Below are 26174 nucleotides of genomic sequence, written 5' to 3' on the forward strand. Positions count from 1 at the left end.
CCTTTTGAGTGCATTATGGAAAGTGCTTGGTATTTTTTAAAAAATTCTGTTATTTAAAATTCAATCGGGACAGTCCCTGAAGCTCAATCCCTTACCCAAAAGTCAACAAATATGGCCTATAATCACGTTTTTAAAACTTCAATTTCTAGAATTTTCGCTGAAACCCCTGTACTTTTTCCCTCCTAGCATCAGCAAAGAAAATAAATTGCGGTTTTAAACCTTCTACAAGTTTAAAAAAATTTCCGGGAGAGAACCCCCATACCCCCCTTTTTTCCCTTCCCTATAAGATCTAAATCTTTTTTTTAATGTGCTCCCCTAAAAAAAGTTCTAGTTGCATCACTGTTAGAGAGGTGATTAACGACTACTCACACCGAAAATCGATGTAAGCAAGAAACAAAAGCAATATTTTTTTCTCCTCCCTCGCTCTGTCGACTGCAGTCATTGATTTGTAGACCCCAAAACAATTCTTGCTGTGTATTATTTTAATTTTCTAACGATTATGTAACTTTTAAAAGCTTTGTTTGTCTATTTTTTCCGATATTTTTGTAGTTCCAATTTCCCCTTAAAAGGATTCAAAATGCAGAATTTTGCATCTTTTTTTCAAAGTTTCTTCCGGGGAAGAAACCCCCGGACCATAATTTTAGAGTATTACATATCTCACTTAAAGAGAAACCCTACACTACTCTCCTAATAAAGACCATTCTCCCTTTTAAGGTCAATAAAATATTTAAAAAAAATTAAAAAAAAAAAAAAAAGATCACAGGCAAAACATTAGAATCCCAAGAACGAGGCCTCCCCTCCCTCCCCCTGAAAATATCCCCAAAACACCCAAATAAAAATTTTAATGTCCCTCTCGTGGGATCACCTATACAAGAAGTTTTGTAATTAGTAATGAGCAATGACACATGAAAATAAGTACAGAAATATCTTGCGCCCCTCTGAAGTTTCAAGGTTTGCGCCCCTCTGAGGGGTCCAGTCCGGCCCTGAATATGAGCTTTTTTAACATTTGGCAACAATAACAATGAGGATTGTCCATAACTCCAAGATTGAAATTTGCTGTATAATGCTTCTAATTGTTTCTACACAAATGCACTTATTTACTTTGTAAGGCAATATAATTTATTTTGATTTGCTTTTGAAACCAGAAAACTTGCAAACTAATAACATTCAAATAAACTATTGAATGCAGTATGATTTTCTGCTAACATTAAACTGCTATAACTATAAAAAAAAAATAAAAAAAATCAAACTTACTAAATCAGATCCACCAATGCCAATATTAACTACATCAGTAATTTCTTTTCCACTATATCCTTTCCATTCTCCTTTTCTGACACTTTCAGTAAATTCTTTCATATGTTTAAGAACAGCATTCACATCAGGCATAACCTATATAAATATATGTGTAAGTTTAATCTAGATAACCATGATGAAGGAGAGGGAGAGAGAAAGACTACAAAACAGATGGTTTATCGTTTTCTTTTTTGAGTTGTAAATCTTTTTACAGAAATCACACCAACTGCCTATTTGATGATGATAGCTTCTCTCTCAAGTTTAGGAAAATATGTTTCAGCTTTCTGAAACATCAAAGGGTCAATTTAGTATGCATCTTTTTCCAACACTGGCAAACTAGTTTCAAAGTATATTTGAACCCTTCACAAGCACCACTATGGTTGCGTTCGACGAGCATGACCGGGAGCGACCGGTTAGTTAATCACGTGACAGCTAATGATCACGTGCTCCAATCAACCAATCAACTGCTTAGAATGGTAACCGCTGCGGTAACCGGTTGATCATAGAACGCCGCGGTTAGTAACTGGTTACTTACCGGTTGACCGGTGAGGTTCGTGGAACACAACCTAAGTCTTTAATAAAGTTCAAATCTGCTCACTAACATCCAAAATCATTTTACAGGGTTCATACACTTGTGGTTAAAAAAAATTCCGACTTTTCCAAGTTGTTTTTTAGAAAATTCCAGGTCACTCGCATCATTCAGAATTTAGTTTAAAAAGCAATATTTTAAAAATAATAAAAATTGTTCAAAGTAACAATGTGGAAGAACTGAAACTTTTCCCCTTAGATTAAAAAAATAAATAAAATCTTAGATTTGAAAATATTAAAAAAGATTCTTTTTTTCTTTCTTTTCTCTGAAAATTTTAAGTTTTTTAGACATTTGGTTCAAAACTGTTTTAATTGGTATATTACTACTTGTTGAAAACCAAGTACTTTCAACTTATTTTAGCGGTTCTTCGATGTTACATGTCATGAATAACATTAGCATTTTGCTGTAGTCATGCAGCAATCTTTTAGTATCCGCTTTTGGATTACAATTCTTTTATTCTTTCTTATTAATATATAACACAAAAAATATTGAGCAAAATACGAAGCTATTTTTCAGTATAATATGATTAAATTGATTGATCGGCATACCATACAATGCAAATGAACAAAAATCAACATTTGCCGATCATAGGTCTATATGCCAATCATCATTTTTTTTTTCCTTCTGTGTTAGGAAGTTTACGTCTACTTCCATCGTACAAACGACCAAATATGGCGACTAATTGAAAAATTTAAGATAAGTAAATTTCTGAATTTGTAGCATAAAAGTAATTAAAAAAAATTAATAATCCTCAAAAAACTACAATTATAAGACAAAATAGTCAGTTTTTAGCACATAAGCGTCTAAATCAATTAGAATCCCCCCCATCTTTAGGATTGTGCTTTTGAAGCAGTAAATTATCATCTTCCCCGTTGAGTGTGTGCATAATTCCTGTTCGGCCCCGAAGAATTTTTTTCTTGGGAACTATTTAGAGTCAAAAATGGCGGCTGCGGAAGTTTTTTTGGGTCTCCACTTTCTTATTGCTTGCGTCATTTTGCCGCAAAATTTTTACAATTTTTTAAGGAAACATCAATAACAAAGAAGATTAGATCCCATAGAACAAAATTTCTTGGGAAAAAAAACTTTTTGGGGCAAATTTGGAAAATTCCCTGACTTTTCCTTGACATTTTGACCCGGTCATTTTCCCTGACAATTTTAGGTTTTAACTGAGCGTATGAATGCTGAATTTTAGAGCAATTAATGGCTGAGCGATTTTTTAGAACATCAATAGCATAGTAAATTGAAGGGGGTTAAAGATCCAAATGTTATTAAAAAGCAAGTATGATAACCTTTTACCACCAACATAAAATATAATTGAGCTGGCTAGTTATTTTATTTCTGAATAGTGATAGTCTTTTTCTTGTATAAAGTATTGCTAACCTTAAAATTATTTTTCAATGTTCCAAAATATTTAAAAAACAGTAAAAATATATTGAAATTAAGTCAGATGTTTTAATATGACTATATAATGACATAATATAACTATATGATGCATTTCTAATGTCAGATAAATGTTAAAGATGCAAATTTGTAAATAAGTTTTACATTTTTATTGTAATGTATAGTCTTCATTTTCTAAAGTTTAAGACCTATAAAGTATGCTAAGAACCCAAAATGCATCTCTGCCAGAAATTTAGAATGCAGAATAAATAATATGTGATCAAACTGATTGATAACCCTCAAAGTGAAAATTTGTAGGTTCTTATTTCTGATCAAGGGATATTATTTTACACGACATTAAAACACATAAATTTTATTTATTAGTGAGGAAAACTTCTATTCAACATTGTTTAATTTCCAATACTAAACACAACCAGCAAAAATTTCTGAATGGATGTTTCTTTTGTAGTGCTAAAAAACTTAATTCTGAACTCCCTGAAATATTAATACCCAGCTAAGTCTCTGAGCAGTAGCGGAGACTTAGCTGGTCTGTTTGACTCCTCTAAGAGCAAATTACCAAAGCATTTCAAATTTTTAAAACTGTTAACTATTCAGGAGTGCCCACATTGGGGAGGGGGGGAGGACTATGGCGCAGACTGCGTCATTGAAATTTTTATGGGGTTGTTTTGAGGGGTATTTGACTTTTATGGGGGGGGTTACAATATTTAGGGGGAGGGGGTGCCCACTTGCTCTTGGGAGCACCCCTATAAGTATTAAATCATTAGCTTCCCCCCCCACTGTTTGTATAAATATAAAAAGAACTATAATGATATAATAATTGTGAGAGCTATACTCTCTCCTCCCCCCCCCCAAAAAAAAAGAGCTTTTGAAAATTACTTCACATAGTATATGGTCTAACATGCCCAAAAAAAGTGGACCAAAGTACATCATGTTCTCGGGACTTACATAATGTTACAACTTATTTTTCTTTGTCACGAGAGTTAAACAAAATACAAATTACTTATTAAAAGAACTCAATTTGTGCCAAGAATTCAATTTAACATTGCAGTTATTTCAAAAATTAATCAGTAGTGCTGAAATTCAACTTGGTGGAATAAAAACTGCTCAATACCAGCAGGATGTAATTTAATTACAAGCTTTGAAGAGCCAACTATTGACCATTAAATGAAATAAAAATATAAATAAAAGTAATTTAGGGTAAGGGTGGAACGAGTCCCAACACTAAAATAACAAATTAATTTTTTACTATATTATTACAAGACACTAATGAAAATCACTAACATCCTTGCCATCAACTAAAATTGCACGATTACTTCTGTTCCGCAAGGCAATATGAAGAACGGCACGGTCTTCAGTGAAGTTTATTTTTTCGCCATCAAACATTGCATCTCTTGCTTTTTCCACTTTCCTTTGCTTTGCCTGAAATAGTGAACAAATATTTGAAGAAAAAAAAGTTACGTGAAATAGATGATAGAAACCTATTATAAAATTTAAACTAACCAGTTCAAGAAGTAGTTTAAATGTTTCTCCATCAATTAAATTCTTCGAATAGTCAACCAGAATTTGTCCACTAGCAGGTGTTTGTAACAAGAGACTGCAAACAATTTAAAATATATATATTCTTAACATTTGCACAAAATAATGGGAGCAGGAAATGGGAAAGAATGCATGAAAGTTACCTGAATTTATTGAATCTTTCAGGATCTGAAGCAAAAAGATTTTTTAAAATTAGCTTACTCTTATTGTTGTCATAATAACTTTTAAGTTTTTTGAAGGACTCAGCCTCGCTGAGAATGCATTCTTGGGCATCAACCATGACTGTAAATTGAAATTAAAAGTTATAAGTTATAGAAAATTTTATTTGTTTCACTTTCACAAATGTTTTAAGTTTTGAAGTCCTTCAAATGCCCCTCGTGCATGTCATTTAACAGAAAAGGAACCGGAAACAGGGTAGAAACCGGATGTGCAAACAAGTTTCGTTATTTCTTTTCACTTTCAATCATTCACTAAATATTTTGTTTCATTCAACCCTTTTAACTTTTTGAATTTTATTTAGAGTGCTTTCCTAAAAATATAATCTGTATGAGAAAAATGGTAAAAAATTGAATCATAGTTCATATTTGCAAAATACAGTCCGATACGGTCAGACAAAGCCTTGCCACTTGTTTGCAATTTCAATAAGAATTATGATTAATATAATGGCATCTAAACTTAAGAAAAGTAATAACGAGATCTGATGATTTTGATTTGTCAAAGCTGACGACACTGCTAAAGTATTTTTTTTGGTCGTCGCGGGAAAAGTATTTTCCCGTCATAGTTTATAGTGAGTTATATTTTTTTCTAGTTTATTAACCCCATATAAATCAATCGTCATTTTGTTTTCTGACAAGTAAATGAGAAGTGTTTCTGAAAGTCCCTTGAAAATCATTTTGTGTATCGAGATTTGTTTCTAAATCATTTACTGTTTTTTTTTTGTGTGTAAAAATTGATTTACAATGTTGTGTAGCTCTGTCAATTTCTACTGTGAGTTTCAATAAAACTTTTACATTTTAGTGCAAACTTTGTCTGTGTTGGAATATGCTTGTATTAGTTGAAATCTTATTTTGTATTTATATTATGTTTCTTTGTTTCAAAAGTAAGGCTTGGGAGGTTTCAATTTCCTTACCTTAATTTTCTACTTCGTTTTTTTCTCATCAAGCAAAATCATTTAATTGGCAGAAATTGTTAGTCACAAATGGTTGATTGAAGTAACAGGTGGATGTTTCAAAGTCATGTTTAATATGACTAAGCTCTCTTTGTAATTGTTACATTCACAAATATATTTCTAAATTAAAATTAATGGGTAATCTGTTTAAACAGTTGAAGTTTTAGGGTCCTATAATATGATCTTCAGAATATAATAGAAGTGCCAAGATTTGTAATAAATTTGTTGAAATATTACTACATGAAAAACAAGCACAGCATCATTTTGCTGATGCTAATTATTTTCAGTATTAAGCGAAGCATTTTAATTAGTTGATGTATTTATTTGACAAAAAAAAAAAAAAAAACATAAACAGCCCCATTTAACGGTAAGAGTACCTTTGAATTTATACTACTACAATTCCTAATGATAAACATAAAAAATATAATTTTTCCCTTGAATACATGTAAAACATACATTTTTGATAGAAAATGAATAAGAATGTGGCATTTATTGAATTTCTATGCATGTTAGTACACAGACATTCGACTATTAAATTCTTTGCTCTTATTTTGTCAATATGTTTGGCACAATTTAGTAATTTTTCCACAGTCAATCTAGTCTGATTATGAAATGATGTTGAACAGAAGTTTACGCTGAGCTTTTGATATTTTTCATCTATGAGCTTGCATCTTTTGCATTAACATTTTCATTATTTACATAGTCATGTACTTTCAGTGTTTGAGAGAAAATTCTAGCAAATAATGTACTACGTTGAGTATTTGGGGAAAATTGTTAATAGGATTTTAAACAGAAATGAACTCTTTAATTATATTAAAATATTTTATGTTTGTAGGTTCTGTGAATTACAATGGCTTATGCGTCGGCTCAGCCACCAGATCAATATCTATGGGATATATTTTTGAGGTATATGACAACCTTTCATTTCTTGTTTAAAGCTTTTTACTAATCTTTTAAAAAGTTTCAAATATTTTTGTGGGCGAAATATTTCAATTCTTTACCAATTAGGTCTTTTTATTAGGACCAATATAGGTCTAATTTCCTTTTAATACAATTTCAATACTAGTGTATTACTTCCTGATGAATCTGTTAATTATCTTTTAATTTCTTTCTTTTTGCTTAGATTAAATGTATAACAGTTCAATTAGTTCTTAATTATTAAAATTTTGCTACTAATATGAACATAATAAGATTATTGTAATGTTTTGTTTTTAGAGTGGATCGTGATCGCAGTGGTTCAATAACTGCAAATGAATTGCAAGCTGCATTGTCTAATGGTATTGCTAGAATTTTTTATAACATGAACTTAAATAAGATATATACAATTAAATAATTTATTTTATGCTTAATACTTTATATAAATCCTTGCACTTTTAGGTACATGGCAACCTTTTAATCCTGAAACTGTCAGAATGATGATTGGTAAGTGTATACTTATGCATATTGTTCAAAGGGTAATTAAATTAAGGGTGTTCAAATGTAGTAATGAGTATCAGTAAAAATTGGAATTTAAGTTATATTTAAGTTTAATTTAAAGTTAAATGGTTTCTTAACTTAAAAATTTTGACATAAAGAAACTGAATTTTTTCCCCCTTGTCGTAATCACATACAGATAAAATATATGTTGTTAAAAATGAAATTAAGCATTAATTAATAATGTTGTAAGATTCCGGGCTGTTGTGCCGTGGTATGAGTGTTGTTACTCCAAATGTTTCGGCCACATCTGTGGCGGCCATCTTCGTTCTTAGCATGCTTCAGTCGAAGCTTCCAGGGAAGCGTCTTCCTAGCAACTGCTGCAGATATCACTATTTATGGGGGAAGAGTAAGCTCTCCCTTCGTTCTGGGCCAGGATTGGTTGATAAACGCCCAGAGGGCAATTTCTTTAGTGGCCAAACTGAGAAATCAGCAGTGGCGGAACACACTTTTAGTAATAGCACTCATGACATTAAATTCAAAGAAACCAAAATACTTGCAAGGACTTCCCTCTATTACCCCAGATTAAACAGAGAAACGATTGGGATTTTCAAACATCCCAACAATTTTTTAAAAAAAGGAAGAAGGAATTAAGATCAACAAACTCGGGCATGCTACACTTAGACGGATTTTCCCGAGAGATACTTCTAGTCAACCAGAAACAGCGATGGAGGCCCAGCAGCCAATCCCCAAACAGAATGAAGAGAGCTCAAGTTTCAGCCAACCAGAAACAAGGACGAACATTCATCAGCCAATCCTGCCCCAGAATGAAGGGAGAGCTTGCTTTTCCCACATAAATACTTGACAACACCTCAATATCTGCATCAGTTGCTAGGAAGTCGTTTCCCTGAAGTTTCGACCACGCTAACACTGAAGATGGCTGCCGCAGATGCAGCCGAAACGTTTGGAGTAACAACACTCAGACCACGGCACATCAGCCGGGAATCTTACAACATTATTGACACCAACCGTGAAAGCCTTCATTCTTACATTAAACTTTAGTTGTTGATTCCGAAACTAGTAGCTTCATGTGCTAGACGGGAATTTGAAACAGGCCCGGCTCTTGGGGTAGGCGACCTTGGCCCCCACCTAGGGCGGCAGATTTTAAGGGGGGGGGGGCAAATTTCGAAGTATTCTCTTAAAGTATGAATATCTGTGTCGGCGTCATAAAATTCACTGCTTCAATGCTAAAAAAATAATTTAGAGTGTGTACCAGTGCTTGGATATGCAAAACACAGTTCAGAATTTAAAAGGAAATTCAATCTAGTTTTAGAGGCGGCAAATTGCGTGACTTAGCAGTCTTTTAAAAATATTAATATCTGTTTCAGTGCCATAAGTTGCACTACTTTAATGTTAAAAAAGATAATTTAAAGTGTGTACCAGTGCTTGGATATGCAAAACCTGGTTTGAAATTTAACTAGAAACTCGGTTTAGTTTTAAGCACTTTACAGTTATTTTTATTTTCTTAATATATTATTATTTTAAATTATTACTATTCAATAAAGGTGACGGTACTAGTCAATATTGACTAGGGCGGCAGAACTACTAGTGCCGGCATTGATTTGAAAGCACATAAGTTTTCTCTTAGCTGGTACAAAATGCTTTCAAATTCAATGTTGAGGGACAAAATTGCTGCTTACAATTTTTTAAATAAAGCAGAAGACTTATAATGCACGCCTTGAGGTTTTAGCATTACATAGATCATTCAGGGTTCGTACGCTCCGGGAAAACCTGGAATTGTCAGGGAAAATGACATAGTTAAAAATGTCGGTGAAAAGTCAGAGAATTTTCCAAGTTTGCCCCCCCCCCCAACCCCCAAATTTTTTTTCCTAATTTTTTATTAGGGAATTTTTTTCCATGGGATCTATTCTTCGTTGTAATCAATGTTTCTTGAATAAAAATAAAATTACTTTGATGCAAAATGACGCTGGCAATAAAAGAAATGGCTACCGAAAAATGTAGAAGCCATCTATGGTCATTCACAAGATGGAAGTAGACATGATCCTTAAATGCCTAAGTTTCCAAAAACAAAGCATAATTGGATGTTTTCTTTCACTGCAAACTAATGAAAATAACACAAAATGTGCTGCAAATTGTTTTTTTTTTTTTTTTTAATTTTTTTTTTTAAATTTTTTTTTTTTTTTTAAATTTTCTTCAGAAATCAAAAATTTGGTTCTTGAGACTTAATCTTATCCTCATTGCCTTGGACGCAAATAAGCTAAAAAGTTTTTAACTGAATTGTAGTTTCATGAAGATTTAATATTTTTAAATTGTTTTCTTGCTATAAATTCAAAAAATTGTTTCTTATTTTTTGGCATTGCCACCATATTTGGTCATTCCCAAGATGGAAGCACACAACTTTTTAAGCGCCTAAGTTTCCGAAAACAACATTGGATGTTTATTGTAATGCAAACTATTGAAAGCAACGCAAATTAGCCTTTTTTTGTGTGTTTTCGGTAATTATTTTCTGGAAAAATGCAAAATTTTATCTTCAGAATATTTTTTTATTCTAATTGGTTTTTAGACACTTATGTGCTAAAAACTAATCTTATCTTAATTGTAGTTTTTTTAAGGATTATCAATTATTTGTAACTCTTTTTGTACTACAAATTAAAAAATCTACTTATTAAATTTTTCTCTTAGTCGCTATATTTGATCACTTGCACAATGGAAGTAGATGTAAATTTCCAAAAACATAATTGGATGTTTATTTCAATGTAACTGTTGAAAGTAACGTAAAATGTGCAATAAATTATGAATTTTTTAAACAAATTATTTTCTAGAATTTTTTTTAATAATTTTTATGAAAGCATCCTTTAATATATGCAAAAGAAAAAAAACCTGATGATTATTGGCATTGGCCTATGATCGGTGGATGTTGATTTTTGTTGTTACGCATCGTATGATGTGCCGATCGATCGAACAAGTTAATCATATTTATACCGAAATATAGCTTTGTATTTTGCTCAATATGTTTTGCGTTATATACTAATAAGAAAATAACTAGCAGTATTGTAAACCAAAAGCGGATGCTAAAAGATTTCTAACATCTGCAAAATGCTAATATTACACATGACATTTGACATAGAACCACTAAAATAAGTTGAAAGTTCTTTGTTTTCAAAAAGTAGGGAACGAATTAAAACTGTTTTGAGCAAAATGTCAGAAAAAACTTAAAATTTTGAGAGAGTGAGAAAAAAAAAAAAAAAAAGAAAAGAAAAAGGGAAAAAATTCCCAGGATATTTTTAAAAAAAAATCTATAAGGGGAAAAGTATGAGTTCATCCGCATAGCTGCTTTAAACAATTTTAATTATTTTGAAAATATTGCTGTTTAAATTTAATTTTGAATGAAGCGAGTACCCTGGAATTTTCCAAAAAATAACCTGGAAAAGTCGGGGAATTTTTTCAAACCATAAGTGTATGAGCCCTGTTTCACATATTTTGAAAATAATGCTCAGACTCTTTCAATATATATGCACATTAGAATCAAGCTTTATCTCAATTAGTATTAAAACTTGAATTATGCAATATAATGTATGTATTGTCTTTCGCAAATAAGTGTTTCATAATCATAAGAAAATGCATTAGTGTGCACTCTTGCTAGCTTCATGGTTTGCATAACAGCTGGCTGTATTTTCAAGAACAATCTGGTACTTTTTTATGTAAATACAAAATATCTGTTTAAAGTTTTGAAAAAGGATGGGGATGATAAAAAACTGTTCCAAAATTTAATTTTCCAAAGAATCTTTATACTTGAAGGCAAAATAAAGTACTTTTTTTAACTGGAAAACATATTGTTTACTTCTGAAAAGTTGTGAATTTTATAGGTCGACGTTATGGAGGTATTCTACTGTACTAACTATTTTCAACACAGAAAAAGCCGTAGCCGTCAGGTACTAAGCAGCAGCCACCAAAGAATTGTGCTTGTTTTATTGCATTGAAGATGTTGATTTCCTTACATTCAGTGTTTAATTGGAATGACTGAATGTTTTTGTTGTTGTTACATATGGCCATCAAGAATACAATTTATGGAGATTTGGCAGCACAATATTTAGCAAAAGAAACAAAGGACAAAAAAAAAAAAAAATACACAAGTGGACAAACAAGAAGGAAAGAAGGGTTCAGTTTAATCACAAGTGTTCATAAGAGTTCTGGCTGTCCATATAATTTGGGTGTTTCACCAAGTGTCTTAGCCTCCAGATCTAAACCTGAGTACTAGAGGTGTTCTGCGTTCATGGGAATTTATTGAGCACACGTTTCTGTTTGTTAGCTGTTCATGTGGGCAATTTTCATTCTGTTGAACAAATGGTATGATTAAAATTAAATGAAACATTCTGTTGAAGTAAGTTGTAATCCAAAACCTTGAAGAAAAGAACTTCTCTTAGGTAATGCATACCAATGTTTGCCATTACTTTTTAGCATACAGATGTATATTTAAATGCTATTTATTTTAATTTTGAAAATGGTGTATTTGTGAAATATTAAACTTTAATCTTTGTCAAAAGCCTTGAATTCTGAAAAGTGACGTTTTGGAGGAAGTTTATTTATGTGAAACTATATTGTTTTTATTTTGTTTTTTTAGGTATGTTTGATAGAGATCATTCAGGAACTATCAATTTTCAAGAATTCAAAGCTCTTTGGAAATATATTACAGACTGGTTGAACTGTTTCCGAAGTTTTGACACTGATCGTTCTGGAAACATTGACAAAAATGAGTTAAAAAATGCGCTTACAACGTTTGGTAAATATACATATATATGTTTTACAATTGTTTCAATAAAGTTTTCAAATTACTTGATATGTTGAAAATAGAGACGTACCGAGTAGCACTTTGGCCGAGTTACCGAGTACTCGGCATTTCACTACTCGGCCAAGTTAACAAGTACCAATTATGTTTTAAGAAGAACCACTGAAACACACATGATCAATTTTGAACTTATTGGAACAGTAGTATAGACCTCTTGGTCCATATAAAAGTTTTTAAAACTAAATTCCTGCTGAAATTTAATTTCGCATTATTTAAAAAAATTTTGCTTACGTCAAAAATTTTACAAAAGAGTTATTTTTAAAATTAAAAATAAATAAATAAAAGGTATGATTGATCAAGTTGGAATTAAGACAAACTATACCAATCTATTTTAGTTCTAGTCCGCCAAACATAAATAATTTTTAAAAGCAAATGTGCAGGAACACTGCACACACGTGTTCCTGCATTACAAGGAATGTCTTTATCAGTGCATAAAATGTGAGCTAAAGAATGTTAAGACATTCGACAAAAAAAATCCGACTTTCGTCGGATGCCTTTAAATCTACAAGCTCACATTTTGTGCATTGAAAAAGGAATTTCCTGTAACGCCAAAACACGTTTCTGCAGTGTTCCTGCACTACCCTTTTAATGTTGTTTTATTTCCCTTTTTTAAGCAAAGGAATTTTTATATTTCTTATAACTAATTTTTGTTTGTAACAAAAATCTATTTTTTATGTAAAAATTCCATATTTTCTATACTTACCTTTTTTGCACAATTTTTAATAAATAAGTTTTATTAACTTTGGGGACATAAAAAATAAAGATTTATTCCATTAAAGCATTAAAAACTTCATTATTCTCAAAATTTAAAATTGACTTGTAAATGATTGCAGAATATTAAAAATGCTTGCGCTTTTTTATAAGTTTTAATATCTGTCTTGGACAATATTCAATTTTTTGCAACTACTCGGTATTGGCCGAGTATCTGATCAAAATTTGGCCGAGTACCGAGTACTTGGCAAATTGGCCGAGTATGCCGAGTACCGAGTAGTTACCGAGTACTCGGTACGTCTCTAGTTGAAAAGTTCTGTAGTTTTTAAATCTAACAACACAGTTTAGTGTTTCATGTTTTTCTTTTCTTTGAAATTGTTTTGGAATCTGACCAGATTAATATATAAAACTAGCTGTACCCGCACTGCTAAGAATTCGAAGGAAGTCCCTTGAGTTAATAAACATCTCCTAAGTTTAAAAAAATCTTTTTGTTTGACTAAAATGCACATACCTGTTAACTTAAGATCCAAGCATGTCCTGTGTAGTAGGGTGGAACCAAAAAAAACAAAATTTTGAATCTTAATTTGGAATACCTGCCAAAAGCTGTGCATGTGTAAGTACAACACACATGTAAAATATTATCAACTTTGAACAATTCTTTGAGGGTCCTACCAAGGATTGAATTTCTACAAAAATAGAAAAAAAGGTCATTTTTCCGAAATTTTTTATGAAAATGCTAGTGTTTAAAATTTTTGTTATAATACGGTTACAATGCTTCCTTTGAACACTCTTTTCATGTATCTTCACAATTATTTACAGTCTTTGCACCATTAAGTTTGCACAAAAGCCGTTAAGTTTCGCAAAATTAACCAAAAACTGACTTTTTTAAGCTTTTTTGCACATTGCAATATTTCTTTTTTTAAAGTCCTGTTTTCTTTTTTACAACGCCTGTACAGAATGCAGTTTTGAACGGAAGTAAAGTTGAACTTTATTACATTAACTGCCCAGCATCCACTAAAAACAGGTGGCTGCATTTCAAGTTCCATTCTACCTTTCCCATATGCCGAAACACATGTATTAAGTATAAATGTATTACTCATTTTACATTAGAAGTAAACTATCAAAATGATTTAGTTGTATTAACTAAAAAACATAGAGAGAAGTGCATTGGTTACAAAGAATGTATATTTACTCACACTCAGTCACTCTGACATATAAGCATAATATTTCACAAAATGGACTTGAAAAGTATCAGTTAGTCAAAGACACAGAAAATAATCAGTTCGTCACATCCATTCATGAAACCTCTTTAAAATCATTTTTTGATTCAAACGATGACATGATCAAAAGTGGAACAAATGAGGCTTTCTCTGCCAGCATTATCAAGAGTGTGCTAACAGTACAGTATTTCTTAAGGCCCCTATATATACGAGCCGACGCATCAGCTTAAGATCAGCCTTTTTGGATCGGAGCGCGTGTTTGAGTGGTTGTCTTTTCTGTCGAGTTATCGCGTTGGTCATTGTTCACTGTAAGCAATCATTAGCGGCACGTGAATTGTTTCTAAAATAAAACATTATTTTCAGCAAATTTGGCGAAATCCGAAACTTTGCTGTGGTAACCCAAGCAGTGCAACAATGAAAAATCCGATCGAAAATGGCTAAATTTAAGCTGATGCGTCGGCCTATCTATATAGCGGCTCTAGTATTTCTGATAGAAGTGCGATGTGCTGCAGCAATTGCTTCAGAAACATTACAGGATTTTGGTACTGTGTCAGATAATTATCGCCTAAAGTCGTTGATAGGAATACAATTTGAAGACAGCGACAGAAGTGTCACAGGTGTCACAGACGAAGTACGTGCTTCTCTTCAAAACCTGCAAACTAAAAGTGAAAGGGTTTGAAAAGTACATTTTTTGACAGCCGAAAGGACAAAACTATAACAAAAAGAAATGGTGGGAGACAGATACCATAGAAGAACCATAAGCGAGGAATCCATAACTAAAAAAATTCAATTCTCTTTATTTGGGTCATGTGACGCCAACTTCTGGAACGGGAAAACATGTCGCGACAGCAATGTGATTTTTGTACTGAAAATTTGTTTAAGCCTTAAAGATCTTTTAGCTTTTAGCTGTGATGACATGGCCACGAATACCAGAAAAAAAAAAAAAAAAAACTGGTGCAATTGCGACCATAGAGAATAAATTTGGACATCCTGTCCCATGGTTAATCTGCAAACTGCATATGAGCAGCCTTTGCGTCACCTGTTCACATTACTTGATGGTGAAACTGCTGGTCCATGTGAATTTTCGCAGGACCAATAGGTAAATTGCTAGACAAAAGTGACAATTAACCACTGGTCCAGTTTAAAGCAATTACGCTCCTTGTCGCAGGTGCTGGTCTGTTAATATAACAAAGTATAATTTCATTTCCATTTAAAACTGCATTCTGCACAGTCATTGCAAAAAAAATTGGACTTTAAAAGAAAAAATATTGCAATGTGCAAAAAGGCTTAAAAAAAGTCAGTTTTTGGAAATTTCACGAAATTTTGCGAACTTGTGTGCGAACCTAATACTGCCAAGAATGTAAATAATTTTAAAGATACATGAAAAGCGTGTTAAAAGGAAACATTTTAATGGTATTAGAGTAAAAATTTTGAACCTTATTATTTTCATAAAATTTTTGGAAAATTGAACTTTTTTCCTATTTTTGTAGAAATTCAAACCTTGGTAGGACCCTCAAAGAGTTGTTCAAACTTGATAATATTTTACATGTGCAATGTTCTTACACATGCACAGCTTTTGGTGGGTATTCCAAATTAAGATTCGAAATTTCATTTTTTTCGATCCACCCTACTGTGTAGCATTAAAATTCCCTATTAGAATAACAACGGAGAAACAAATGAAATCCTTGTAAGGAAAAAAAAAAGCCAAGGAAGGAAGAAAAAAAAAAAGCAAGCTATTTCAGTTGGATCACATGGGCACTATGTCATGTTAGGAGTGATCAGACTTACGTCTTTGTTGTCTTTGTTCTGTATTAAAAAAAAAAAAAAAAAAAAAAAAAACAAAAAATTATTGCATATTTTTGAAAACTTTTTTCGGAAAGAGGGGCGAAATCTTTTGACTATTACATAGTTAAGTTTTAGAAAAGAGGCTTTTATACCTTTTGTTGGATGAGTTAAGCAAAAAATTTAACCCAGAAAAAAAAATGCAAAATGTTTTTTCAAAACTCATTAAAAATACAAGATTACTCTATCTTTAAAAACTTTTTAAAAATCATATTTAAATTTAAATTTCCTACATTTTAGTACAAAAAGTATTTTTCTGGCACAATTGGTTTGAGTTCTGTGGGACAAAAAGTACTAAAAACTGCAAAAAAGCACATAAAACATAAAATAATTTTTTTTCCGATTGAAATATCAAAAAAAAAAAAAAGGCCAAGGTGCAGACTATCAGCAAAAGTTGCCCCTCTATACCAAATGTCATCTTTCTAGGCCTTACCGTTTTCCCTTGGATGCACGCAACACACACACACACAAACATCTTATTTTATTATATGTATAGATTAGTCAGACATAAATGTTTAATCCATGCAAAGTGCTTAGAGTTTTGGAGATGAAAGTGGATTGTTTTTATGGTCATTCTTTTACACAAAAGGAAGGGTTGTGTGAATATTTCAAGTAAATCCATCAACTACTTGCAGTTTTGCGGTAGCAAACTTAGACACTGCAATTTTATATATAAGATTATGCTAGTACCATGTTTAAAATTCATAGATTCAAGATGAATTTTTAGCATAAACTTTGGATGATTACTTAAAACTTTAAGTAGTCCTTGAAGTTTCTGATTTCTTTTATCTCCCCCTCTCCCTGTGTTTTTTTTTTTTTTTTTTTTTGCACTTGCTCATAATAACACATTGCACTTGCTCACAAGTCAGAGATTTCCCGCTTGTAATTCTTATTATTTTTATTTGTTTTATTTTCTGTGCTTGTTGAAAAATTTTCTTTTATTCATATTTAAAAGTTATGATATGTATAATGTTCATATTTACTATGAAAATTTTTACTATGGTTGATATTTACTTTTAAAATCACCAAGATGGTGAATTTAAAACTGCTTCAGATATGTTTCTAAAAATATGGTAATAAACTGAAAAAGTACTGAAAATTAAGTTTGACCAAAATAGTTTTTTTAAGAAAAAGTACATGAAGTAATGAAAATTAATCTATCGGTTATTGTAATTTAGTATTGATTAGAAAATCTATTTAATGAAAAAAGAAAACGAAATTTGTTGCTTATATTAATGCATGATACATGAAAATTTTATGAATTTAAAACAAAGGATATTTTAATTTCAAAATTTGGCTTATCTGTTGAACCTGGAATATTAAAAGAAAATCTTTCAAACAGTCAATTCTCCTCCAATAATTTCTTTAAATTACAGTTATATTATTTGAATGGCATACACAAATTTGATTACATTGCTTTGTTTCCTAATGTCGCTCATTTGGAAAAAGAGTACCACGATACAAAAAAGTGAAAATTTGCAGGAGAAGCATTTGAAGTTGAACTCTTCAGGCTAAGAGAAGTAAGTTTGCTGTGCTCTTCAGTAGATAATATTAGAACAAAAAATCTGTCATTATTTTCCAAAGAAGATAACATCCTTTAACTGCCTTTAAGCGAAAAAAAAAAGAAAATTAAAGATTTTGTATTGTGGCACTCTTCTTCTAAACTTGTGATGTGTTAAAAGTTAAATGAACATGAACATTTTTCAATAATAATGAGAATGGTAAGAACATTGGAAATTCGCTAAAGTGTCGGGAAAAAACAATTTTGTAACTGCAAAAAATTTATACATTAAGCTTTGCAAGTTTTTAAATCCTCAATTTTTTTGGTGTCATAGGATATCGATTGTCCGACAACTTCTATTCCATGTTGGTTCAAAAGTTTGACCGAGATGGAACAAGAACTATCAAATTTGATGATTTTATACAATGTTGTGTACTGTTACAAGTAAGTTATATTTTGGATATTTGTTTTGCTTTAGAAACTAGTTCATTTTGTTCTGTTATATTTCATAGCATCAAATGATAAGCAAATGTGTTAGTGAAAAATTTAAATTATTTTTGTTGTTGAAAATATAATTAAATAATTTAAAACCTTGGAGTTTTAATAAGCTCTGACATATTTATTAAGTTACTTATATAATAATATGATGGTTATACTTCATTGACTTTCATTGGGGCATTAAATTCCTTATCAAGTGTTCATTCCAAAAGCAGTTCTTTTCAATTGATGTTTGTTTACGGATGATATGAACCCTCGTTATAATTAACGAATATAAAACTCATGCATCATAATAGGTTTTTAGCTTTTCAAATGCTTTTGTTTTATAAAAAAGTAGCAGTTCATTGAATGTAATAAACTAAAACTTAAACTTAGTTTTTTTCTCAAAACTAAGCATTTCTTTAAGAGCATAAAAATACACTTTTCTAATTTTCTAGGCAAATTACCAATTTTTCAACACATAAAACATGCTTGTTGAGGCATTAAAATACCATTGAACATAACCAGTAACAGTATTTTTCCTCTAACATAACAAAGTAATTGTTCTCAAGTTTTAAATAAAATCTTTGCCTCTCAGAATTGATCAAGATCATGTATTTAATCGAAATATGTTAGAAGAGATCTGCAGCACTGTTTATGCCATGGATCTACTATGACCCTTCAAACCAAAATTACAGATTTTGGGCTGTTCGCAAATGATGTCACCCTTTGTATAAGGAGGGGGGGGGGGACAAGAATTGTGACTCACTCATTTTTTATGAGAATATGCTAGTGAAAAACAGCCCAACGTGTGACAAAGGGAGAGGAGAGAGGAAGATAAAGTGTGACATTTACATACAGCCCCTTTTGTAAAAGGGTAGAAGGGTTTAGAAACTGAATAAAGAAGGTTAAGAATGTGACCAGTGTCGTGTATTTGTCATATTTAGACACACACAGTAAAAGGAAATATGTTTTATTGTGTGTTAACATGAAACATGAAGAGATGCATACTACAATTTTCGTTATTCTGAATCACAAACACAGAAACAAAACAAGTTGATCTGTCTCGTCTCAAGCCCAACCAGCAGCTATTCTTTCCTCGTCTCAAGCCCGAAATCAATCTTCACATCCCCCCCACCCTGGTCTATTTCCAGAGGGATAACTAGTTGTATTGGTCTTTTGATTTTTTGACGACAGCTTCTCAAGACACGTGATCGAATATTTTGGTTATTCTAAAGCACTAACACAGAAATGAAACAATTTGAGCTGTGTGGTCTCGAACCCCACCAGCACTTATTTTTTCTATGTTCAAGGCCGAGATCAATCTTCACAACCAGGGACCTGCACAGAAAATTTTGAGCCTGTAACAAATGACTTTTATGGGCCCCCCTCCATATTGTTAATCCCTAGGTCTCTACATGTATTTCACACCTCATTTTAAACTCTCAGTTTACTTTCAGGCTTGGACCTGGGCCAGCAGGTATCCTTTCTCCCCTCCTGTACATGCCCTTAGATGTGACAAAATGGTATTGTTCAACTAAGGGTATTGTTATTTTATTTTGATGAACATTGATGAAAAATTTATTAAATTAAGGTTGCAGTAAAGGGAAAAAATATTTTTTACTTATTTGCATTTTGTGCAATACAAGCTGTCATATCTGTGATAAAAAATTAACTGGCTTATGTAATTTTTAAACTGTGTTTTGAATTTCTGGAATCCAACCCTTTTTTTTACATTGGTTTTGAATTTCATATTCCATGCAATATGGTTTTCATGCAATACATAGTTTTGCAGGAACTTACAGTCAAATCTGCCTATCTTGAATACCTCTAGTCAAAATTCTTCCAATTTCCCTGCATTTATAGTATAAATTCAATGTTTATTCTAATGTTTATCTCGAATGAGTTCTAATGAAAACCTCTGTATCTCCAATTCCAACCTCAAGATCTTATTTTAATTTGATTCCCAGTTTTCTTTATCAATACAATGACCTCTCACTCATACGCGACCAAAGCGGACAACGAAATTTTCGCGCACAAGTGAGATTCGCGCATAAGTGAAAAACCCCAAAAATAAGCTTAAATACAGTAAGTTATCAGCAGTTATAGTAATACTAATAGTACACTACTGATACTAATGAATAAATACGCACATAATTTCCATTTATGCATTGTACTTTAATAGAAATGTGAAATTTGAAGTTTCACGTTTTGTCATTTTTTTATACACTGTACAATATGTAAGCAAATTCCACAAAAACCTAAAAACTGTCGCGTGATCAGTGTCAATGTCTGTGAGGATACAAAAAATCCTCGATAGGCTATGTCAATGCTTTCTGCTTCACCACGAATTTAGGAAGGTTAACCTTTCCGCATGTAACCCGTTCTCCCCTCTCAATGTCAATCACAAGACTAACTGCACCCCCGATTGCACACTTGCGCGAAAAAACGCGTTCTTAGAAACATTTTAAACATTGGAATAAAGGTGTGTGAAAGCGTTCCAAGAGACATTAAGAAGGGTACAAACCTTCCGATAAGCAAAGTGTGAATAGGCGATTTGTTGGGCAATTCAAACTGATAGCTCAATCAAAACCCGAAGTTCAAAGAACTAAAAGCAGGTTTTAAGCTAGAAAACCCAACTGAAAATTTGTGGAATGATCTGCTCGGGAAGAAAGGACATACAGACACATATTTAACAATTAAATAAACATTTTATTAAACAATAAATATGTCAAAACATGGAAATAATAACAAGTGTAAATAAAATTCACATTCCCCGACAATTGAATAAAAAAATCCCCCCAAAATTATCAGTAGGAAACATTTCTTAAAAATAGTATCGTTTAAAGTTCCAGTAAAATTTATATGACTTGATTAATATAAGTACAACCTTGAGTCCAATGCCATAAACAGAATAGTTCATACGAACGAGTTAAAAAGTTCATACAAAACAAGCTATTCCTTCCTTAAAAGTTGGCACAACATGTGAGGGCGCAATCCACCAATATGGATCACATATCAAAATTGTCCGTGACCATTTCATGCCACCATGCTGAATTCAGAAAAGAAACCTGTCCTCCTGGACAACAGGAACCATCCGTCCATCTAATGAACATCCAATCCAGCTCTCGAGCGTGGACCTTCAATGGTCCTGTTTGTTAGGCCTTTTCACAGCAAAAAAAAACAACTTGATTTAAACTCTCAATTTTAGAGAGAAAATCCTTCACTTAAAAACTCATCTCAAGGCAACAACTGGAACATGCCCGCATTTCTAGCTGGGCTCAACGACAAAACTTCCTACATCTTTTAAAAAGAATCCACTATACTACGTGGAACTCCGGAGCACACAGCTCCCAGGCACAATCTCAGCACCTCAGAAAAACATTGGACTGCAGCCACCACATAGCAAAAACAAGAGGTGAAACAATAAGAGAATGATTGATTGAGAGTTCACACTTAAATAGCATTCCCTATCTCCCTACGCGATGGCATGACGTATATCAAAAAGCATGCATAAATTACATTGAGGAAACTACTCAACTCAGTTTACAGTTTAAAACTAAATTCTTTAAAATTGTTTCCCACATGCATACAGCAAGAATCTACTCAACATCTTTCCTATGACGTCACATCATCGTGGCGGGTCAACAAACGCATGCTACGCATGCAGGGAATGTTGGCTATGGGGAACGATTCGAGCGCCGGTAAAATAACGGGATGACTTTCAAAGTTCGAAAAAAGAAGGAAGTAAGTTCTGGAAACTTTTCTAATTCTTCTAAAACTTTAGGAATTTCTCCAAGAAAAAAAGTAATGGCTCTAGGCCAACACGATTTAACTAAAACTTGAAAAAATTTTATAGCGCATAAGGGAAAGGTGCATTTTAGGTTTCGCGTATAAATGAACAAGAGTTAACATTGTTTTCCTATATTGCTGGCCGGGCCCGTGAGAAAAACGCGCATAAGTGAAAAACGCGTATAACAGAGGTCGCGTATAAGCGAGAGATCACTGTAGTAGAACCTGGGGATAAAAAACTTTTTTCTAATATCAGCAGTCATATAATCCTCCAACTTTTGTGTGCCTCATGTACCAAGAGTAAGTTTTCTGGGAATTCCATCCAATCGAGAACGGAGGGGGGTGGGGCATAGATCAACATTGAAAAAGCTTCTTGAGTTATACTTTAGTGCCATTGAGAACAACTATTTAGTTGTTTTCTACAGGTTTATACCCTTCTAATGGTTAAATTGTTTCAATTGAGAAAGAAGTAGAAAGCTCAACATTTTTGAGCGACAAGCATTCAAAGATAATTTTCATCCTTAAAGATATGCATAAACTTACAATCTGTATAATCATTAAAAATATTAAAACATGTGATCACAACAATTCACACCAAATTTGCTGAAGAATCTATTAAGTCTTTAACTATGTACCGATTGCGTATGTTTATAGCTTTTATCAAAATGAAAACTCGAATTTTTCTCCTGTCTCATGAAATTCTAGATTTTACTTTAATGTGTTGTAGGATGCTACCTTCATACATTTTTTAACTGTAGGCTCCATTGTGATTTCTCTACTTTTGTTTCAGACTTTGACGGCTGCATTCAGGCATCATGATACAGATATGGATGGATGGATACGAATATCCTATGAAGAATTCCTTAAACTTGTTTTCAGTCTTCGAATGTGAAAGTAAGTACTAACTTTTATTTTGCTGGATATTGTAAAAGTTTCATTTATTATCAACTAGAACTTGTCTTCAATAGCTAGTGAATGTAAACATATAACTCTTATTGTCCACTGAAATCAATTTAGAAAATGTTGAGCATGGAAAAATTATAATTTTTCTGTCAACAAAGGTTTTTTGTCAAAATTCTAAAAGTACTTCTGAGTTAACACTCCTACACATTTTTTGGCTATAATTTTCTACCACATGCTATGAATGTTTTATCCCATGAATTAATAAAGTTCGGGCTGTTGGTATATTGCATGTGATTTATAAGATTGGAATTAGAAATTTACTGTCAAGCCTGGTACTTTAATTTGAGGAGGTGCTCCATCCCTCTTGGAGGGAGAGGGATGGCACATTTGATGGGATGAATATTTAATCCCTTCGAAGATTTAGATGGAATTGGACTGACTTGTGAGGGAAACGTGAAAAACAGAATATTTGCAATTTTGCCATCAAAATTAGCAACTGATTTCTGTGCAGCATTAATATGCACTGAAATGGTTTTTTTTTCAACAAACAGATCATAATTTCATTTTTGATTTAAAAAAAAATCTATAGTCTTATTTCAATTTTATTTTTGTGAGCAATATTTTTACTTCCTTTTATGAAGTGAAGGAAGTATTGTATTCGCAAACAAATTTTCACCCAAAAATCGGCCTTAACTTCCATTTTGCTCGCTTATGAATGAATATTGAATTTTTTTTTCAACCCAAAAACACAAAGCCTATGAACGTATAGACGCCCGAAATATCCATTTTGACGATCCTTGAGTTAATTACGAGTTTTCTTGTGACGTATGTATCTCGCATAACTCAAAAGCGATATTTCCTAGAAAGTTGAAATTTGTTATGTAGACTCCTAGTGGGGTCTAGTTGTGCACCTCCTCTTTTGGTTGCATTTGGATGTTCCAAAAGTGGTCTTTTATACCTTTTTGGGGTAAAATCATTGGTAATTTCAATGCAAACTCAAGTGGTGTTATATTTGGCAAGCACTTGGCGATGTATTGCCAAGCTTTTGGTTGCCAACTTAGCAACAAATTTGGCGTTTTCTTTTTTTTTTAAATCTGGTTTCATTTTGGCCACTATTGGCAATATTTAGAGAGTTAACCATTGAATCACATTAAAATTTCCAATATTGGGAAAATTAGTCTGTATCAAACTTTTTTTGCTTTGGTTCGCAACAAACTTGAGGTATAAAGATTTAAAGTGTTTCTTTTCTTACTCTAAGGCACTATTATCATTTAATTGGCATAAAAGGAAATCATGTGATGCCCATATCAGCTCGTTTATACTGTTATCTCATTTTAATTATATCTTATACTGTTATATTATTATTATTCAATTATTGAGTTCAAAAGCTAAGAACACAATTTGGGAATTAGTCTTTCAATCCACTTTTATTAACCAATGTTTAGCTTTATCTTCCTGAAGTTTTGTTCCCATCATTCCGTCTTAAATCAGTTAAAGTAACTTTCAGAAATCTTACTCTTGGATCTCTTAAATTTATGTATGATTTTTAAAAATATCTATCACTTATAATTAATGAGTACTTAATTTTGAAATGCATTTAAAAACACTTTCTTGACTTGTTGGTAGTGCTTTAAAGTAAGTCATGTTCGACAGAAGATGCAACATTGTATAATAGTTCAGTTTGAAGAAAATGAACATTCAAAAAATTTGAAAAATTAAAAATTTTGAACCTGTTTTTTTTAAAAAGTAATTTGATTTCAAATTGATTTAAATGAATTCATTAAAAGTTTTTCATAATGTGAGCATGAAGAGATCAGCAGAAATCTAAAAATTAGTGGCAAAAATTGCTAAAGTGTCCTACACAATACTATAACCCTTCATGGTCCCACCCTGAATTTTTTTTGCACGCATTCATGAAGATACATTTAAAATCATACATTTTTTTTCAAAAAGAATTTATCACAAGTTTTTAAATTTTAAAATTTTGTAAACTACATTTTATTTTTTATCTTTACATATCAAACTGCAGTTCATGTAATTTTCTTTAAAATGAAGTGTATAGAACTTTGCACAACTTGTGTTAAAACATTTTAAAGACCTGCCTGCAAGTTGAAAAATAAATGAATAAATAAACGCTTTTAAACAAATTTCAAAAGCTTATCAGTTATGAATGATGGATTAAAAAAAAATCTTTAAATTTAAGCTGTAAAAGAGTAAGTATTCTGAATATTTTATGATAATCTGACACGTGTGTGGTCAGGCAAATGGTCTTGTTGGTTTGACATGGAATGAACCTAAAAGTAATTAAATACCATGGGAGCATTTAATTTCATCTTTAAAAGCTTCCCTTTAGGACCCCCAACAATGTAAATGCTAGTCAATTTTTTGTGACTTCTAAAAAGTTCAGATAATAGTAAAGTGTAAAATGCTAAGTATGCTATTTTTTTAAATAACTATTTCTTAATGTGGTAATAAAACACAAATAACAGCAAGTTTCCAATATTCAAAGTTAGCAAGCTCTAATGCTTTGGTTGTTTTTTGTAATCAATTCACAAAATGATTAAATTTAGTAGGTACAATGAAATTTCAAAAACAAAGTTATTTCATATTTTGAGTTTGGGAATTGTTAGTAAGATATTGAGTATTCATTTTGAATGCTTATTAATACTGGACATATAATTAATGCCCCATCAAGTAATATATGGACACCTCACTTGTCAAATCGATTAACTCCATAAAACAAAAAGTTGAGAAAAGTGATGAAGATAGTGTTATCCATAGGAGTGAACGGGCCCTCATGTTACTTTTTCTGCCATCACATGGTCAGAAATGTTCTGAACCAAAACTTTAATGTAAATTCACATGCTAAACATTGATAAAGCACTATTAAAGCAGGAATGAGGATTTTTTTAATAAGTGGAGTTAATCAATTTGGCAATTGAGGTATTCATATCTTGACCATAGTCCTGAGTCATTTTGAATTTGCAGCTTCCTCCATTATTTTTAGTATATTTCTGCAATTGTTAGAAGCTATGCCGTGGTAAATACAATGTAAAAATACAGTTAACAATTTTTTAACTCAAAATCGTAAAAACTGAAGCTTGGAGTTTGATTGATTCATTTGCCTTTCTTATTTCATGACAAGCTTGATGGCTGTCAGCATGAAGATTTTTCTAGAGATTGCATTCACACACAGGCACTTCCTTTAAATGAAGAGCCCTTTTCTCCTAGACTCATCCTCATTTATATGATAGCCAATTTACTGATGGAGTCAGTAACACTCTAACATAGCATGATAATTTGATATTTCTTGCAAAGTTTGACTTGCAGAAAAATGCTTATATGTTATAGTGTCATTTCAGGGGAATGAGGAAACAAAAAAGTGGTCAACAATGGATGCTATCTACTAGTGGAGTTAGGGTTAAAATTTCAACTCTCAAAATATCGCCAAGCAGGCAATT

General features: G+C 32.0%; 2 protein-coding genes across 2 annotated transcripts in view; one reads left to right on the forward strand and one right to left on the reverse strand.

The window, feature by feature from the left end:
* Positions 1-5212, reverse strand: part of LOC129216073 (glucose-6-phosphate isomerase-like) — a 51681-nt gene extending 46469 nt beyond the window's left edge. Inside the window, exons 1-4 of the mRNA XM_054850220.1 lie at positions 4963-5212; positions 4784-4877; positions 4565-4702; positions 1255-1389 (exon numbers count right to left, since the gene is read on the reverse strand). Of these exons, the coding sequence (XP_054706195.1) occupies positions 1255-1389; positions 4565-4702; positions 4784-4877; positions 4963-5099 (504 nt within the window). The 5' untranslated portion in view covers positions 5100-5212. The remainder of the gene's footprint in view (positions 1-1254; positions 1390-4564; positions 4703-4783; positions 4878-4962) is intronic.
* Positions 5213-5478: 266 nt separating this feature from the next.
* The window catches only part of LOC129216074 (programmed cell death protein 6-like), a 21230-nt gene continuing 534 nt past the window's right edge, over positions 5479-26174 (forward strand). The window contains exons 1-7 of the mRNA XM_054850221.1: positions 5479-5606; positions 6823-6893; positions 7203-7264; positions 7365-7409; positions 12043-12201; positions 17876-17985; positions 22601-22704. Coding sequence (XP_054706196.1) covers positions 6838-6893; positions 7203-7264; positions 7365-7409; positions 12043-12201; positions 17876-17985; positions 22601-22702 — 534 coding nt within the window. The 5' untranslated portion in view covers positions 5479-5606; positions 6823-6837 and the 3' untranslated portion in view covers positions 22703-22704. The remainder of the gene's footprint in view (positions 5607-6822; positions 6894-7202; positions 7265-7364; positions 7410-12042; positions 12202-17875; positions 17986-22600; positions 22705-26174) is intronic.

Source organism: Uloborus diversus, chromosome 2 (assembly GCF_026930045.1).
Source record: "Uloborus diversus isolate 005 chromosome 2, Udiv.v.3.1, whole genome shotgun sequence".
NCBI lineage: Eukaryota > Metazoa > Arthropoda > Arachnida > Araneae > Uloboridae > Uloborus > Uloborus diversus.